General features: G+C 45.6%; 1 protein-coding gene across 1 annotated transcript in view; it reads right to left on the reverse strand.

The window, feature by feature from the left end:
• The window catches only part of CACNA1B (calcium voltage-gated channel subunit alpha1 B), a 317,072-nt gene that overhangs the window by 178,056 nt on the left and 119,056 nt on the right, over positions 1–19,960 (reverse strand). Inside the window, exon 6 of the mRNA XM_067308827.1 lies at positions 19,553–19,740. Coding sequence (XP_067164928.1) covers positions 19,553–19,740 — 188 coding nt within the window. The remainder of the gene's footprint in view (positions 1–19,552; positions 19,741–19,960) is intronic.

Below are 19,960 nucleotides of genomic sequence, written 5' to 3' on the forward strand. Positions count from 1 at the left end.
AAATGCAGTCTGAGGCTCTCTTCTGATGACGTATCAGGAAGAGAAGAGGAGTACAGCTCCTTCCTCACTTCCCTGGGAAAATCTTTCATCTTTTAAATCTTATACAGCCCTTTTCACCCAGAAGCACCACCAAAGCCTCCATTGAGGAGGTCCGTATTATTATCCCCAGATTTAACGAGGGCAAAATGGAGTCACAGGCTGGCAAAGGACAGCGACTTCCATGTCTCCCAGTAGACCGATGGGAGAACAAGGTCTGGCCTCTCGAGCCCTGATGCAGCGTGTTGGCTTACCATACAAATCATCAGCAACTGCAAAATAGCCATTTGCAATTTTTTTTTTTGTCTGTTCCAGATCAAATACAATCTTGGCACAAAGTCAGTCCAGTAACTTCAGTTATTGGCTTTCAGATGTTACAGACCGTTGCAGAGAGCATCTGGTGTTCAGCTCTGCAGGGACACGACAGCCGGGGATGGAGGGGGGTGCTGGTGATTGACCCTTCTGAGCAAAATTAAATTGGCAGGGAGGTGAAGAGTCGATTGATGCTCAGGGGTTGTACCACCCAGCGGAGAGCCGACAAAGCACCTGCCTGGTGTGCTCAACCGTGCGAAGGATAAATCAGAAATGGATTGGTTAATGAAATTAGTGGTCAGCCCAAATCACACTCTCTCACCTACACGTACTCCAGCCTCTGCACAGCGAGACAGGGTTGGACCGGGGTCCAAATGGCCCTCTTGAACATCCCTCTGTTGGGGATCAGTGAATTCAGGTACATTCAGAGCAGGTTCCCTTGTATGCAAAGGACTGAATTAAAGTGGAAGGCCCACAGTCCACCAAGCTGTAGGGAAGTTTGGAATCAAGCTTAAACACTGCATCTGGGGTTTATGCCTACTTACACATGTTTTGAGACAAACTGGAGAACTCCTTAGCTGGGGGTTTCCATGCTGTGTTTGAAGCCATGGGAATGGAGGGTGGGACTGGATCTCGGGAAGCCCTAAGGCCCACCTGAGGGAAGACTAAGTTAATTAGAGACTGAAGGGTCTCCTGATCTCTTCCTGTAGCACATTATAATTGTACCTTCTGGATTTTTATGATAGGTACCAAGTGTATTTTGCAAACTAGGAAGGATATTGTGGCCCAGGATGTGTGCTCTGGGAGTCCTTTAGGATGAGACAGCTGTTGTCCTGAGGGCCAGCAGTTGTAAGAAAAGCATTTGAAGAGTCCACTGGCCTTCTGCAGTCCTTTTTACATTGAACCTTGGCCATAGACAGTCAAATCCTGTGTGCAGTATCCGCCCAAATGGAACTGTCTGGGGGGAAGTGCACTAAACTCCTGGAAGTTCACATTTATACTGAAATGGGTGTTTCTGAGAAGATCCTCTCTCCTCACAGAAGATTTTTGAATCTACCTTTTTACCTAGGTTAATAGGTGGGATAGAGGTCAGCCAGCTTCACTGCTGGACGAAAATAACAATTCACCTAGTCCCAATCCCCCTGCTTCCTGCATCCACTCATAACTCCCGGTTCCCAAGTGAGCTTCAGATGAAAAATCTCCATGAGTCCTTTGATTCTCACAACACTACAATCAATGCTATTTTGAAAAAAAAGTAATACTTCTGTCCCCAAAGTGAAGTCACCTGCATCCAGCACCACAGACATTTGATGTCTAAGGGAGCAGAACACAGAGCTATTCACTAATAGGATCAAAATCAAATCCAGAATATTTTATATCCTGCAAACAAAAAGCAAATGAACAAAAATCACTATAATAAATTGTCTATTGTGCTGAGCAGAGAGTATTCTGACCCTCTGAGAATTTACTATGCTCGGACATACTTTTATAAACAGTTTTTGCTGGCAAAAATGATGCTTCCAGATTCTGTCGTGACAACTGACAGTGACCAGCACTTCATACCACAAGCATGATGACCTGCGTGAAGCGTGCTCAGAGCCTTATTATTGCACAGACAGCCCCAGGCACGGCAGAAGTTTCTGACTTTGCAGTGTAGCTGCGCTCAGAGCCTGCTGCTTGGTGCGGAAGAGGTGACATACCATTTCCAGCTGGCCAGCATTTCCTAAAGGTGGGGTGTAGATCCCGAATGGGTCAGCAGTGTCTATCAAGATGGGAAGACTTAAGCCAATATACAGCAGATCTGCGAGGTGAAGAGCTGTCAATGCTCATTCTCAAAAGTTTTGGAAAGGATGACAGATGCTGCTCTTACTTCCCCATTAAAATGAGACAGTGAAAATAGCATAAGACTCTTTTCCCAAAGCTTGACATAAAAGACCTCCTGGCTCTGCGCCTCTAACTCAAGACGAAGGGGGAAGCGGATGCAGGGGCTCGTGAAGGATGTTTCACGTCACCCCATCCTGGGCCCGAGTCCCACAGGAACGCGGATAACAACGAGGTGTTGTTAAGATCCAAACATTTTAGAAATGACCAAGGGGATATGAAGACAGAAGGAAAAACTAGCAGCAAGGAGGGGAAAAATCTCCACCAGGTCCAAGGCAGGAACACGCTGGAGATGCAGACTCCCACTCCAAGAAGAAGAGAGCCAGCGCAAAGGCAGGGAGACGAGATGCATCCTACCCTCCCAACAACGTCCTGCACGAGAGCCGAAAGGCTCAAGGGGCAAGGCAGCGGCAGGGAACCACTGCAGCGGGGCTGGCTCAAGCAGCAGGAACTGAACAGCACTGCTCAGACCGAGACCAAAATGCAGCCAGGCTCTAATACAGATTTTAAAACTCTTGGTAGCGTCAGCTATGGGCAAAGGGCGAGAGAGTAGGCCTGGCACTAGCTTTTTTCTTTGAGCCAAGAGCCCACCTGCATCTGTATAATAAGCTGGGGGTGCTAAAGTTGAAGCATCCCTTCTGTATTTTCATGACGGTGGAAATGGCATAAGGGACTGTCCAGAGGAGGAGAATTCAAAGGATGGCAAAAATCAATGCAGTAGCAACTTATACCTGAATACGTGGCAAGTATGCTCAGTTTTTTTCAGGAAATTGCCCCAAAGCAACAGTATGAAAGCATACCTTATTTTACATTCATTTATCACATTATATTCTCATAAGCCACTATCTCACTGTCACTGGATTAGCACTACAGCAGCAAGAATAATTAGGAAGGATTAAAAAAAAAAAAAAAAAAAGCTTGTAGCAGCAAACGCTCTGCAGCAGACCTGCCTCCCTCCTGTCCTCACGTCCACGCCACGCAGCAACACGGCTCCGTGGCGGTCGTGCCTTATGTAGTGCCAGATAAACCCTTGCTTCCTGGCAGAACCAGGGCCGGGCGGAGATGACAACGCAGGTCTCGCTGCTGCTTTGCAAGGCTGCTTCCCTCGAGCCCGACACGGCCGTCCTGCTTCCAGCTGCAGAGCCGGTCCCCTGCGCCTGCTCATCGCAGCACCTCTGCTGGGCTGCCCTAAAAATCCAGAGGTCCCAGAACAACCACCACGGCACATTTGAAAACCAAGCGCAAGGTACCCGTGCAACAAGTCTGGTCCGCGTCTCTTGTTCCTCAATGCAAATGCAGCTACCCTAGACATAAGGTGAAGCTCGTCCACCCACGTCACAAGACGGAAAAGAGATTTGCATCTTGTTTCAGGTAGAGAAATCTCTTTTGCACAGCGGGCAGTCAAAACCAGGAGGGAAAGGCAGCTTGAGAGGGATTTTCACATCACTGAAGTAAAGAGCAAAGCTCCCATCAATACCTGTGGGGCAGGAATTACAAACGGAAGCCTCAAACAGAGGAAATCAATGGTGGGAAAAAGGGGAAACATACCTACATAGAAAATTAGCCCTTTGGGTTTTGATACTGTAGGATTCAAAATTTCTAGCTTGTCTTTCCAATGACAAGGGCTAGAATGTCCCAAATGAGAAAGCAAGTGAGCTATAATTCTCTCAAGCACGTAAATCCAGGAGTCGGGCTTTCAGAGGAAAGCCTCCAAATGCTCAAAAGCAACCCCAAAACCAGAATACTCACGGTAAAATCCTAGAAGCTGGCAGCATTTAAATTTTGCTAGGATACTGTTAGCCATGTATGAACATGTTTTAAGTACAGTCACTGCATGCAGTGATAATGTTAATTCAGTCAAGTTTAAATAGGAGCTAAATCCGTCCCTTTGTTTCTTCCCTTCTGCAGCCTTACTTACCCTTTCCAAAGAAACACAGAGCTGGGGAGAATGAAAGAGAGAAAATGCTGATGTTTTATGCCTTGATCTGAAGGCTTATGGCACCAATAAATCAATGAGTAAATATGCTAACAGGATTTCTTGATAAAAAATTCATTCTTTCCTCAGCTAGCACGGACTCACTCAGCTGCTTTATTCATGAGAACGCTTGCCTCCCCGCCTGGCTGGCACTGCAAAGCTTCTAATTCACTGTCAAAAATTGCAGGCTGGCCAAGGGACTCTACCTTTTTTTTATTACTATTGGTTGCTAATCTTGCCCCCTTTTTTCTTTTAAACAGCTATAGACTTGAATTATGAATGTAAACTAGGTCTAAGCAACTCCCACTGAAATCAGGTAATGCACGTTCACGATGAGGAAGGTCAGGTTTGTGGTGGGGCACCCTGGAGAAAAGCATTCTCACCCCAACCGTGCAGCTGGCCCCCTGTCAACCTCACCGGGCAGCTATGGCGCAGAAGCAGTCGGGAACCTGCATTTTACATACGTGAGCAACTTCTGCGAGGCCACACAGCAAGTGAGCGACGCAGCTCTGGACAGAGCCCAGAAACCCCAACATTGGAACCAGGGGCTCCCAAAGTGCAGCTCACGGGCTATTTGCAACCCCGAAAACCTTTTGTTGGGCTAATAGTCTTTAGGTTTGACGCTGGACCGAGGCACTGCATTGCCGATAAACACAGCTCAGCCTATGGTCCACCCAGCAGTGCCTTGGTGCTCTGCACCACGCTGTGCCCGTTTCTGTCAAAGCCCTCAGAAGCAATGTCGAACAAATAGCAAACCTTCCCTGCCTGTGTTCAATATTCATTATAAATCTAAAGGCCAAATTACTACTAAAACCAAGCAAATCAAGTTGTTTCACCTAACATGACTCAGATAAACTGTTATTAAAATCAGCACCACAGATGCCTCACAAAGCTATCTTTCAAGTTTCTTTTTTCTGAACATGCAAGAAAGTTCTGCTTTGCGGGAAGGGGGAGACAGCACTGTCACGTTCCTACACACGGTCAGCAGAGAGACTGTTTGAGTGGTGTTGTGGAAAGTTTGAGGAAGGGTTGCTCCTTGAAAAATGGGCGCTGCTTTCAGTTTGAAATGCTTGAAAAGCAAGAGTGCTTTGTATATTATCCATTGCTTGAAAAGACTCATGCATAAGTAAAGGAAGTTACACTTAGAATAAATCCAATTCTATTCTGATGATTTTTCTTATACTGCAAAGCCAACCAGCAAGGCTTCAGATACCTGCTGTCTCTCATCAAAGAACAAAAGCTGGGCCCTAACGGGCTCCTAAGGTCAAAAGGAGGGAGGAATACACACACTTGTGTAGGCAAAAGACACCCACATATTTACAGCTCTGTTCAGTTTGGTTGCTCAAGGATCCATGCAATATTTACTTGAGGATAAAGATACACGCCGACCAAAATATGGATTTTGTTGGTCTAGTGAGTAGATGCAGAATAAACTTTTCCTCCCACTCAGCAGCCCCTGTGGCCTCTAGCCCTAAGTCAGCAAGACAGAGTCAGTCACATGGACTGATTCCCAGAACACTTAACAAAGAATTCAATACCCTGTCATTTTCTGACTTTGAACATAGGAAATTGTGGACCAATGCCCAAAATCGTTGTACAAATTGACAGCCCTAAGAATAATGCATAGGCTTTATCATCATCTTAAACGCAGAACTAGATTCTTCCTGAAAGAATAAAGCCTATATACCTCAACCACCGTCTCCAAATGTTGCAGGCAAAAGCCTCCAAGAAATTCTCAACAGCAGAAAGCTGTTTAAATGAATTACGTTCTTGATTACACTGTATAAAATTTTAACAGTGGGGTGTTATATGTGTGCATTCCTCAGCAAAGTAGCTGCGTAGCGCAGAGTATGGATCTATTTAGACTAGGCCACTTTCTTATTTCATCTGCTAAGGAGACTACCTCCAGCTTCTCCTCTAGTCAATTCTATGGAGGAAATATCCTTGTAGATACATCTGCAGCTCACAGAACTAGTTGGAGTTGAAAGCTCAGTCAGGCAAACTTCAGAGCATGGCAACCCCGCACAAAGACCAGAAGTCCCTTGTGAATGCAACCCTACTCCTCAGGACAGAAGCCCAAAGCTACTACCACTTTCCTGTTTCAGAGAAAGAAGCAGTTAGTCAAGGTCTTCTATGCTCCACCTAAACATGCTTCATAAGTTTCTAAGCAAACATTTTAAATTGGAAAGGATTGTCTGCTAAAGGAAAAAAAAATATGATTTTCTTAACTTGCCAAATTGTTCCAAATTTAAATGAAAACTGTCTCTGAAATTCCAAATTTTGAGCATGAAAATGTTTACTATGGTGTAAATTCATTAAGTCAGCAGAAAGTTATGAATCTGGGCCAAAGCTGCTGTTCTCCATATTTCAAGAGCGTTTGCTGGCCTACTGCCCAACAGCAAAAGATTTTGCCATGGACCAGGCTAATAAGCAACCTAACCCTAAAATAAATAGATATACCCAGCCTCCTTGTTGCACTGATGATCAGATGACTTGACTAGTACTAAAACACAGCCAGATTCAAATGCTTCAATTACAGCTGACCTGTTAGGAAACACCTGATCAAAGAAACTGGAAACACCTGCTTTCTCCTCTTGCTTTCCTCCCATGCCACATGAAGTGGCCGTGCAAGCACTGGTCTCTGCTGGAAGGTTTTACCATCAGGACTCGAGGGGCTTCAGTCTGTGTCCAGAATTACTCCCTCCCCTGCCAGGGGCGAACCTCTGGCTGATTAGCTTGACCAGCATTGCTACAGCACAATTGCTCCAAATTTACCTGCTTCTCTTTTTGGAAATAAATGAGCACATACATTTAATCTGGCTACATGATGCCTGGTGCTTCCACCACCACAGCTAATTCAAGTTCACAAGAATAAGTGATGCCAATATAGGCACTCTCACGACAGTATAAACATCTGTCTTGGGGGGGAGGAGAGAGGAACACTGTGCAGACAGTTGTAATATCAGCCACACGCTTGCTGCCGGCTGCTTGTCCTGTACCCTGAGTTCTTACATAGCTATAAATCTGTATAGAGGAGCTCTTTCACTTTTTCAGGACTTTTCAATCTGGACACTGAGCAAGGTGACTTTGATATACAGTGTCTCTTATTTCACGAGTAGTTACACTGCCTTTCACATAGCTACCGGGCAATTTTCCTCCCACAAGGGAGCAGCAGAATGTTTGCTGGATTCTGGCATAAGAAACTCCTGAAAGAGTAAGAAAATGGTGCTGACAAAACCATCTGTATTGAAAATTTCCCGTTTGAAAGTCCCTATAGCATTGGGAACTTCATCTGATGGAGGAAAAAGCAGGAGGGATGCTGAAATCTCCCCAGTCCTGACCTTCAGATCATTACTGAGGGCCGGCCAGAAGGAATGGGATTGCACCCTTCTCCCAAAGAGCAGCTTCAGCTTGCATCTTGTTGCAGATCCTTTGCGAGATATGCCAACACACAGACCACAGGAAACTCTGCTCCAGCAGACCATTCCCTTTGTACCACTGACACAACACATGCAAGGGGTGGCTGACCCCAGAAGACAGCCCCATACCACTGTTGGCGGCAAGTTCTCTACCCCCAGCATCCCCTGAGCCATTAGTACTCACACACCAAGCATCCTGCTAGCCCCACTCCCCACTGCTGAGGAGCCCAGGCACAACACTATGCAGATACACCAATATCGCATCCGTTATGGCAGTCCGGTCCTTTCTTCACCTCTTGTACCCCAGGGCGTGCGGTCTCTAGGTTAAAGAGCAAAGACAAACGCTCCTTTAGCCCACACAGAGCCTGCCTCTTCTGTAGGAGAATCTAGCCACAGGTATTTTGGATTGCTGTAGGAACTACAAGAGCAAATAAAATCTCCGCTTTGGGTTTTTTAGAAGCGTTCTGTTATTCTCTTCCACTCCAACCACAGATGCAACAGCCACGGCACTAACAGGCTGGCGTACTTTTGAAAGCGTGCAGCTGCCTTATTTCCTTGTGTAGGAAACCAATTGTTGGGCGTATAAGAGAGCTGCTTGTACCCTGGATGCTATAATGTTGTCAAGCAGCAAGTGAATTTCTTCAGCTGGAGTTTTCATTTCTTGGCAAGCACTGATGATTAAGCTGTTTGGGGAGATTTTCATTTCTTTTCAGAGAGCAATTGCTCTGTTAAAAGGGCTCTTAAAGTTTACGTGCTATATGTCATTCCCCTACCGTATATTTTGAATGTCTCCTGTTAAAGTCTTCGGGAGGGCTGCCCCACTGTCATTTTGGATATACCCTCACTGAGACACTAAGTAGTAAACTGAAGATTCAGTGAGGCACTTAAACCCTTGCCCAACTCTAAGCATTTGCTCAAGTGCTTTTCTGAATAGGGGTAATTCGGTGGATCAGGACTGAAATGTCCCAGTCCTTTTAGCCTTAGAGAGAATTTCCATCTGGGCATTGGGTCAGACAGTCTGCGTTTCCAGATGGATGGAGACCTGGGCATGGTCAGAGACAAGCATCACACCCATCTTAGAATCTAAATATTTCAAAGCCATTTCAGCCTTGGGCAAACTCTACATTTTCTATTATATCATCTTCAGATTTATACAAAACCTTCCAGATGAGGAAGCATGCAAAGCATGCCATGCAGTAATACTACACTTCTAAAAGATCTGGGAGTTTAGCCCGTTGGCAAACAGACTCTATAGCTCTCCAAAATTTGGGAGGAGGGGGAGGAAAACATGAGTAAATGGATTTCAGCCTAAGCAGAATTTACAGTGCTATAAGATTGTTGTACAGAGAAATCGTCATCCCACCCCAGATCCATAAATTATACAGATTTCTCCATTTACCACATGGTTTTCTTTCACAGGGGCTGGCAGAGCAATTCAGATAAGCAGGTAAATGTTGTGATGCTAGTTCAGTGATCTCCAAGGGATTTTTACTGCTTAACTGTAGTCATCTAAATCAGTGGGAGCAGTGCTTGATCTCAGCTGAACTGCAAGTACGTTGATGGACACACCAATTTATTATACCACTATACTATATACATCTGACTAGGTTTTATTAGTGGAAAATAGATCAGTTATTTTAGGTATTCAAAAAGTGCACATTTATCTTGGATTCAAAATGCTAAAGATACCAGCTCCAGTAAGCAGTCAGCTGAATGCACATCCCCTTCCTCAGGCAAAACTCCCCCTTAAGGTCAAAGCAACCTTTACCTGCAGTGGGACCGAAGACCTCCAAAATCAGCACAGTGCTACTCGCCATGCCAGGAAACAAAGTCCTTTCCGCTACTGCTTGTGCTGTATTTTGTTAATCGCTTGTATTCCAATTATCTGAATATCTAATTATCCAGAAAGAACATCATCAGCCTCCCCCCAACCCACTGTCTACAGACTGCAACATTGCATTCAATACCAGGACTAAGATGTCGCTAGATAGTGATTGGGATCATTAAAACAGGCAGAGGCTTACTTGAGTTGCAGACCCATTGGTATTTATATTAGATCCCCATTAGCCACACAATAGCTCAGCTTAATGAAGTGATTAGAAAGATCCTATTCCTCCTTCCTCCGCAGCCCGGCGTTAGGCCTCTCTCTGGGGAAATGGGAAATGCAAAACTCATCCCTTCTTCTGCTCCAGAGCAAGATGCTCAGGACAGTTTGGGCATGGAGTTCCAAGGACGATTTTAAGACAGAGAGCAATTTTGTTATTTTTATGTTGCTGCTAGGTTTCTGTTTGACAGCACGACACAAGTAGTAGGCGTTTCTGTTTATACATGAATTTTTGAAACCTGGGAAAGATGCTCAGGACTAGAAGGCCATCACAAGTGATATTAATAATCTAAATGAATGAACAGAGCCTTAAAAATTCATTTTTACATAATAATAAAAGTTTCTGCCACTCAAACAAAACAAATGTTGTAACAACAGATCGGGGGGCTAAAACCAGCAGGAAACACGGGTGAAATCCGCACCTGTATAACCCACCAGAAGGTCTGTGCATCAACCATATCCAGTTCAGACCTCAAAAGAGCTATAAGTGGGATGTGGGTGACACACAGGCCACGAGCAGGCATGCTCTGTTGGGACGAGTTTCACACGCTGCAAGGCTGCAGCCAGAACTTCCAGTACAGTTTTGTGCTTGAGTTAACTTTAGCTAATCTGTTTTGTGCTTTTCTTGCACAGGCTTGGTCATTTCTAACTACGTCCCTGGCTTCTGCAGACCCTCAGCACCAGGTCTGCGTAAGCACTGAGCCTCAGTCACAGTCCGGCGGCAGGGAGCAAGGAAAGCTTTTCCTTCTTTCCCCACAGCTAGTCTCTGTCTCACTGATCCTGCACTCAAAGCTGCTGCCAGATTCTTGGCTCCTTGATCCTAATCCTTCCACTGCTGCCCAATTTTCCTGCAAGCAACTCGTCATACCAAAACCCAAGGAATCAACATTACCCCCACGGCAGCAGCGAGAGGCTGGGAATCATCGTCTTCGTGCGCACATATAAGATGGCTGATTCTCACTAGCAGATTAAAGTCATCCTAACTGCAGATGCAATTTGACACTAACAACATTAGGGGATTTTCCCTTCTTTATGACATTGCAGGGAGAAAAAGAGAGCAAGCACACCTTAACAGCACAGCTTAGACCCCTGCTGCGATGCTCCCATCTCCGTTGTGGGGGCCTGACACCAGCGCGCGTCACACACGTGCTGCCGGCTCCTTAACGCTGTATCTGTTCCCAGCCATCTCTCTTGGCACTCCGTGAGGGTCAAGAGCAACCTCACGGTACAGTAAGGTTAGCGCTGGTGAACACAAGGTCCCCAGGGCAATCTGTCCCCTAGACAACACTGTGGGGAGTTTTCCACTAGATATGCATTCCCTCCACTCACATCCCAGCTTTTAGGCAGATGCTCTGTGCTCTTGGGTTTGAGATACTCTAAGAAGTTGAGAAGTTGGAATAGGTTCCTTGCTACTGAAAAGGCTGTGGTGGCACTTTTCTTCACACTCCTCTTTTTTTTTTTCTTTCTTTCTTTCATCTGTTTGCTCCTCAGTTCCCACAGCGGGCTGCACTACTGGGTCTCTGCCAGGGATATGTCCACCTCTTTTAAAGACCCAGGTAATTCTTGAGGTCCTGGCAACACACCATGTTCCAAGAGTGCATTTCAGCTCAAGCAACACAACATCAGAAAGCCTAGGTGAAGGCAAAGCACCCTTGTTTTCATGGGGCACAGCGGTCACGCTACTCTCACGCAACTGCTAATGCCAAGAGCGGCATTCGTTCCTCGGTCTGTTTTGCAGGTACTGCTCTCTGCCACCTCCGGGGTCCTGGCACCCCACGTTCAAGTGGAGCAATTCTTACCCATTGCACACAACTGAGAATGCCACCAGAAGCGCGTGCGATTCAGGGAGGGAAAATAAAACCTTTCCTTGTCCTCCTCCTTCCTGTTGGCAATAATGAAAAGCAGCACTTAAGCCAATTTCTTCCTCTTTTCCTGGCTCTCCATGCTTTTGCTGGCTAAACAGTTTTATTCCTCAGTATGTTAATTCAGAACATGAAGAGCTGGTACACACACACAGAGCAAGCACAGGGGACTGAACACACCATAAATCCCCTCAGCTGGTGACATCGCAGGCAGCCGGCCCCAGGACACAAATATGATTATAAGCAAAGCCTCATTTATTCACATCCATGTTGGTATCTATCTATTATGGATTTGTGCTTTAGTGGACTCTGGCTTCGAATCACTGCTAATGGACAACAGACAGCAGTACAGTAGGTGTATTACGAGAAAAGAACAATTTCAAAGCCACCTTCTCAAGAGTCCCATGGGCTTTGCTACGGCATTTTCCTGCTACACCAAAGTAGGTGCGACAATCACACAGAAGGAAACACAAGTACATAACCTCACAGGAAACCACAATCATGAGCAAAGGCCAGCAAAAAGTCACCTTTAAGCCCTAACTGCCATGTTTAAGAGGTGTCTGAGAGCATGGTGGCCCTCAGGCCCCAAAGGAATCTCACAGGCAGGCAGCAAGCAATGAGGAACCTTAATGTTAAGCATCTGAGCTGAAGGGATGCAGCTTTACATGATTTATTTCCCTTCTCCTTTCTGTTACACATTCATCTGTATCCTTCCTCCACCTTCGTGGAGGGCTTTGCACAGGCAGCTAATGCTAGTCACATCCAAGCTCTTCGCGAGGAACATCCCAGCAACAGCTTTGATTCTTCAACTCACAGTTCTGACTGATAATAGACCAAGTGTCAAATGATTTGGCCTTTATATATAAACACCCCTCAGATCCGGGAATGCGTATGTGAGCTCTCCAAACACAATTGGCTCAAACAGATTCTCTTCTGCCCCTACAAGTCCCAGTATCCACCACCTCTGGGTTAGCTGGAAATAGAACAACAAATATATCTTGACCTTCAATTTCCATATCTTTATAGGAATCAAGAAATTCAAAGACACAAAAGGGAATGAAAAATACCAAGTTAATCAAAAGCTACTCTAAATTCAATGAGGGTAAATTTCTAGTTTGGATCCAATTCAGGGTAAACTTATTTTATTTGAACTGCTCATTCCTACCTATGAGTGTATTGGGCTAGGCCCAGTCCACAGTCTTGAAATACCCACTGGACACTTAATATTTGACAGCAGAAAATAGAAGAAACATGAAAATCTCTTGCCATTATGATCAAAAGAGAGTAAGCATACACTTTGACATTTCTCCTTTCCTGCAAGGAGTCCCTATTTTGCAAAGCAAATTCCACCATGCAGCTTTGAGCTCCTGTGGAGAAAAGATAAAAGATAAAACCCAGCTCTTTGAAAGTCAACATCCAGACTTCTATGGACTTCAGCTGAGCCAGCTTTGACCAATGATTTTCTATAGATGAACTGGGACCACAAGGCTCCAAACTACACTCCTCAGCTCCTTGGTAACTTAGCATGCATCTCTGCTGCAAAGGCATGATCGCACCTCACAAAGCAGCTAGCATTGACCAGCTAGCTTGAACCACAGCAGCACATTGCTCAGAAAATCCACCTGATACACTCTGTATATAACAAGAAGCATTGAGCTCCAAGTTAACCACAGCTGTGGTGCTCCATCTACCCTAGCTATCTCATTTAAGGTTACTAGTGTGTCTGTTCTCAGGTAACAGGCTCCGCAGAGCGACCAATGCTTCTACTTAGTGTAGTAAAAGGATTTCTCAAGCTGGGGAAATCACAGGCAGGCACCAGTATTCTGGCTTTTCCCACTTTGCAAAACAAGGTGGGTTTTACATGGGAAACCTGGGAATTCATGGTAATCAGGGTCAAAGGCAGGGGAATGTCTCACAATCAATGAGAAGGTTATGGCATGGGAAAAACTGAGAATCACTGCTATAGCACAAGAAAAGACAGACAGGAGTTATATATTTTTCTTAAATGGCAAGAGAGTATCTCCAAATAGCCTATATTAGCAATATGCAATAGATAGATCACTGTAATTCACAAACATTAAGTATGTAATCAAGATAATCTAAAATACCACTGCTTAATTCAAGGATTAGACCTGGAGGAAGATCAGGATAGATTTGCTGCTGGAAGAGTGTTCTTGAGACCTTTGTCTGCTCCGCTTTTAAAGGACTCGCATCCTAAGGCGCCACAGTTTCTCTTTGCAGATCATCTTACATCATTCAGTCTCCCCTCCATATTTGTCCCCAATACTCAGTCTCAGTTTTCTTTACCTGGACTCTGCACCTTAGTCTGCTAACAGCTTGGAGGCCATCACTGGAAATTTTCTTCTCCCTCAGCAATGCTAACATCCTCTAGCTCCAAGAGCCACTGATTATTGTCAGAGAGCTTTGCTTACAGCATGGGGACAAGTACAGCGTAATACTTAGAATATTAAAATACTTAACAGGCACTAATTAATAAATTTACATCATGCTCCCAAGAGACAATCTGATCCACCAGTTATCACTTACCATCTCAGTAGTGGCTTTCTGAGCCACAAGTGAAGTGGACACTGCAACTTCTGCTGCTTTACACCCTCCTCCTAAACCCCAGCAGGATGCTCTAGGCAAACACTATTCACCCTGAGAAGTGCCTACACTGAGCACCAGAGCACACGCAGAGCACCCCACATCAGCACTACGGAATTAGGAGGCAGAATAGTCGTATCAGTATGGCGTGGTGCCTGGGCTGGTTCCCGTGGCTGAGAGACATGAGCCCAGGGGAAAGGGCACAACTCTTGTAGCTAGACTGGGTTGGGTAGTCCCAGTTACAGGAAAAAAAGAAGAAAAAAAAAAAGAAGGAAGAAACAGGAAAAACAGAACAGGAAAGAAAAGGAAAAAAAAGACCCAGGATTGCTACTCCAGAGCATCTTGTACTTGAACAGCACTGCTGCCCAGAGAGCAGGTGCTCTAGTTAGGCTGCTTCCTAAATCACCTGTTGCTCCTTGGACCTCTGTGATTAGATATAGGCCAGAGCTGCCAAACCTGCAGTTTGCACAAGAGCTTGTTTGGAGTAATTGCTCTGCCCCTATTGTGATGCTGATTCAGGAAGGAGTTTTCCTCAGCTTAGGCTTATTCTTACAGCATTTTACCCGACTGATGATTCAATCTCTTTGCTTCAAGCATAAATCACCTTCCAGATAGTCTTGCTAGAAAACTTTCATTGGCCCCAATTAAAAGGAAACTCCATGAAAGTATAAACAGTGGATCAACAAGGAAAAATGAGTCTGAGATTTGTGTATTCTCCCTGCCCTCCCAATTTATCAGTTTTATCATTGGAGAAGAAGTCAAAATTTGCCAGGTAGGTTACTTACTGCAAAGCCTCGTCTCTGATGCTATTTTTCTCTAAATCTGTAGAAAGCCTGCATCTGGACCACATGTAAAGTCATCTCAGTCCTTTGGAAATGACAAAATAATCTTCACAAAGAAGATCTCACTGGAGCCTTTGGAAAGACCTGAGCCGAACTATCAAACTCAACTTCACTCTCCCTCTTCCCTGAGTGTCAGTTTACACCAAACTCTTCTGCTTGCCTGATGCCACCACAGACCTATTTTTCAGCTAGGCCTAACAATCTTAAAGTTGCTTTCAGGACAGAAACCAGCTCTCTCCCTTCATTAAGTTAATGATGAACTAGTAAAGGACATCTGACACTGTGACAGACCTCAACCATCACCACTGCAAAGAAAAAGGCTAACTCTTCTTAGCACCCCACAGCAAAGCCCAGCAGCAACGGTTGTAGCAGAAAAAGAGGAGAAATAAAGCGCTATTGATCCAGGGCAAGCAATCAATCACCTCCTCTGCCAGAAGGAAATGAATGGCCCATTAAGGAAGCAGTCCAAAACCTCAGCTTCCCCGTAATGGGTCTCAGTCCTAGACTGCCTGGCATCAAAGTGATTTCAGCCCCAAGAAGGGACCCCATGTGAGGGCTGTCCCTTTTAACAGCAGGAAGGGAGAGGGCTCGCACAAGCAAGGAAACCAACCTACCCCACCCAAACAGAGCCAAAATGTGGCAGTGGTCACACAAAGGCAGGGTTCAAAGAAGGGCACTGCTAAGCCTGAGGAATAGCAACCTTCACTGGTTTTTAGTTAGTTGATGGCAGAAAAAAGCCACCAGCCTTTTTTTTTTTTTTTTTTTTAATTACTAAAGCATAATCACAGTTTACATAGACAGTGTCTTGCATCTTATGGTCCCACAGCCTTTTGCAAATTTTAATTAGGCAAACACTGAAAGTGAGTCCATAGCTCAGTTCCAGTGAGGAACCTGTACGTCTGGAAAGCAGGTTTCCTGAGCAGACCCAAGGCTGGGGCTTGCAGGAAAACTAGCTCCATCGCTGCATGATTTTCATCTGGCCAAAGCCATTCTCATCAGTGGAGAACCCCAAATGGTAAGTCAGAGCTCTCTGAACAACTAAGAACCTCTAACCTCTCACCCTTTCTCTAAACCTAAACATGCTGACATACTTTCCATCCTCCACAAACCAAGGAGAGCGATCCTCGCAAATACTCTTTTACTCCACTCCAAGCTCTGGATGCAACAGGCTACATCCTCCAGCTCCTTCCCAGATCAATCCAGTATAGGTCCAGTATGGTCCCACCTGATCCAGGCAGTACTGGACTGACCCAGAGCAGTTGCTGTATTGACCAGGGCTGGAAGGATTGATGGTTGCATTGCTGTTACCTCTGCAACACAGTCTGACAGCTGCATCAGCATTCGCCTTGTTGAGTTTTCAATCACTATTGCAGCATGGTTTGGACTTTGGCTTCATTTTTAAATGTCATGAACCTAGAATGGGCACAGAGGAAACCAAGATGAAAGCCACACAGTCAGAAAACAACGGATGACTGAAGCTGCAAAAAAGTTAGGGACTGCAGAGTGCATCTTCTTTCCTCTTCTCCACCCACATGCTTTCTCAGTTGCTAACCTGCAAAAAGCACAGCGAGCTCTTCAGCACGCAGAATGGCACAGAGAGCTGGGAGCCCGCGTGCAGGGGCTGGGCAGAGGGAGGGACAGCAGAGCCGGCTGCTAGCTGCCTAGCGCTAGTTACTTGAACACAGTCTGACAACCGATTCTGTAGCGCGACACGCAAAGCCCATATCTGAGAGCAATGATGCTGAACTTAAAGCACATTAAGTACCATGCTGAGAGAGATAGCCTGGGAGAGCAGGCTTGGGTAGATTCAGTCTGAATTCAAGAGAGTTAAAACCCAAGAAAAACAGTCCCAAACTTTTAAAGGAGCCAGTCCGCACTCTTCTAACAACGCAGTCTCACAGCGCAAGACAAAGTGTTTTCAGACCATGGGGCCTAGGTCCCCCAGACCAGCTGATGGTCCTCAGGATGACTTCATCTGGCTCACCACCTTTTCGCCTGTGGTCTTGTCCCTAGACTGGACATGAGGGGAAACAGCTTCACTAGCAGTGTGCAAAGTCTAATAGTCATTGAATATTTCCAAAGGTGCTTGCTCACAGATCATACAGGGCTGCAACGCACTTCAAAGGAGGGTATTGGCATACAACTCCAGGGGAAACATCCCCAAACTGGCTTTCAGCTTCTAGCCTGAAATTTTGCAATTCCTCCATCCTACAAGTAGGCCATCCAGACATCCTCACACCTGTCAGAGACATGAAACCCACCAGCCTTTAAAATCTAACCAGTGGGGTCAGGTGAGGCCTGCCACTGGTACAGCAAATACTCACTGCACCCCACCCAGGCAACTGTTTCCAGTTAGATTAATGAATAGCTAAAATGATGCTACAGTAATTTTCAAAGCAACCCCAAAAATCAATACTCCAATAGTCAGCTCTGTTTTTCGCATCTGGTACAAAAGGCAGTTTGGGAGAAGATGATCTAATACACTATGTATTGATTAATCAATTCCAACCAGGATGCTAACGGGCTTTTCTTACAATGGATGGCCGTAGGAGGAAGAAGCAGGATTGCTGAATGAGAATGGGGGAAACTGGTTGAGGGATGAATTTTCAAGGAGAGAAGTGCAATGGGGAGAGGAGACCTTCTAGAGATCACTCTAAGCAGACAGAGACTGGTGAGAAATGGACGAGCTGAGCAATGACTGGAGAAGGTAATAAATCAGATATATTGACTTCAAGCACAGTAGATATGTACCTTACAGTCTACTGTGGTTGATATTAATAAAACTTCCCTGTTGCTACAGAAACCCTCAGAGGAAGGTCTCTGAAAGAGCCCAGCATGGGTCTAGAGATCACAGTGAAATAGACTGAACACTTTGTAGACCTATCGGCCAGTGAAATGGTCTGGAAGCATTATTAATGCCTACCTTAGTTATTATGTCCACACTGGCTCTTCTAAGACAGTGCAAGGTAATTCAGATTACAGCTGTCATAGCTGTCAGAGCGTGCTTCCTTCCGTGGTCAGCGGAAAGAAGTAGTCACACTATCCACAGTAGGTGGTCTTGATACGGCCCCAAGTTTTTCCTTTACGCACACACTCCACTGCACAAGAAGCAGCTCCACGCCTCTGCTCCCGGGAATGCTTATGACGATTTTAGCCATCATAAGTGGCATAATTTGTGGCCTTTTGCTCTCCCCAGCACAACTCACAACAGAGAGGTTGGCACAACGCTAACCCGAGCCCATGGCGCAAGTACTGCGGAACATACCACAGTACGTCCTTGGTTGCAGTGCAGCCGTGCATTCCTAATCATCGCTGTTCCTAACGTGAGCTGGAACATGTCCTCTCTTGCACAGCCTGTACTTGATAGAGTCCTTCACTACTATAGAAAAAGGAAGTAAAAAAACATCTAGAGCATCCTCCAGACCTGAACTGTTCCACTTTACGTGCACTGTGGAGACAGGCAAAAATCTAAGGAAAGCACGAACCTGTGGAGAACAGGTCTGTAGCAGGTACACAGGTCCCTTATGACTACCGAAGAGCAGGTGCCCACACTTTGTAAGAAAATCTGATACAGATGCTGGGAACCAACTGCAGGGCTCTATTCACAGATTGTTTATTTAAATCACCCAGAGAGAAGGCAAGGCTTAGATGCTTGCCTCTCAAGACAGGACTCCTCAAACAGGCAGGTACAAAATGCAGAAATGAAGATGTGTATTATTGTCTGAAAGATGGTGCAGTTTTTGCTGTTATTAATTGGGTGGGGGTGCTCTACTCTTTTGGGGATTGAAATGAAAATATTGACCAAAAGGTTTTGAGCTGGAGTGGTTGTAACAGTGATGGTCTGTGTTGGCAGGAGGCACAGCCAGCAAAGACCCTTATGAGGAATTCAACCTGGTGCAGCTCCTCTACCGGCAGTGGAGTCATGCCAGCTATGAAGGTGACTGATAGGACTTTTTAAAATCACATTGGAATTGCCAATAGGAGTACTGAATTTCAGTGCTGAAACCTGGCTGACGTTGTTCACTGATGTGGATTACAGTACCTATCACAAAGGCTAGACCCTGTCCATAAAGAAAACTTCTAGATACATGATATCACCAGTTTTGCCACCCCTTTTTATACAATTTGTTAACCGGTTTTCTATTGGACATCCTGCAAAGACACACTCCTATTCACACATCCATCCTACAGCAGAGCATACCAGCACTTGGAGTGATACCTGCCAATCCTTTGTCATGACAACACCATGCTGACACAAGACATCATATTGCAGGTAAGCAAGCCTGCAGCCTTGAACCACCGCCACCGTAGCCTGTGATAGCGGTTCAAAGGCCCCTGCAGGACCTGCAGAACAACCCTAAAAAAAAAAAGAGAATAATCTTCCTAAAAAGCAGGGTTAGTTGCTAATCAGTAGAAAAAACACCAAGAAATTGACTTTTTTTCCAGGGCCACCGTTCCCAAACGAATGCAATTCATGCACCGCCCCAGAAGTCCTACAGCCCCACCAGTGGACTCACATTGTAGAGGATGTCGGTCCATCCCTCCATGGTGATGCACTGGAAGACGGTGAGCACAGCAAACAGGATATTGTCGAAGTTGGTGATGCCGTAGTTGGGTCCTTGCCAGTATTCCCTGCAGGTGGTCCCGCTCTCACATTGCCTGGCAGGAGGCTCCTCTCCACAAGGAAAATCTCCCACCTCATCACCTGTGGAAGAGAACAGCGGGGAGAAAAAGTTACTAACCAAAGTTATTGAAGCAGGCTGGTGCCGCTGCACCCTCCTCGCACCACCACAAGAATCTGATTTGCACTTCAGGTTTCTTTATGCCACTTTGGACAGGTAAAAGAGCATTATGCCCATGTAATCATCTATACACCGCTGTGGTATAAAGAGGGGCTTAAGGCAGGGTGGAGCAGAGCTCTCCCC

Source organism: Apteryx mantelli, chromosome 21 (genome assembly GCF_036417845.1).
Source record: "Apteryx mantelli isolate bAptMan1 chromosome 21, bAptMan1.hap1, whole genome shotgun sequence".
In the NCBI taxonomy this organism is placed as follows: Eukaryota; Metazoa; Chordata; class Aves; order Apterygiformes; family Apterygidae; genus Apteryx; species Apteryx mantelli.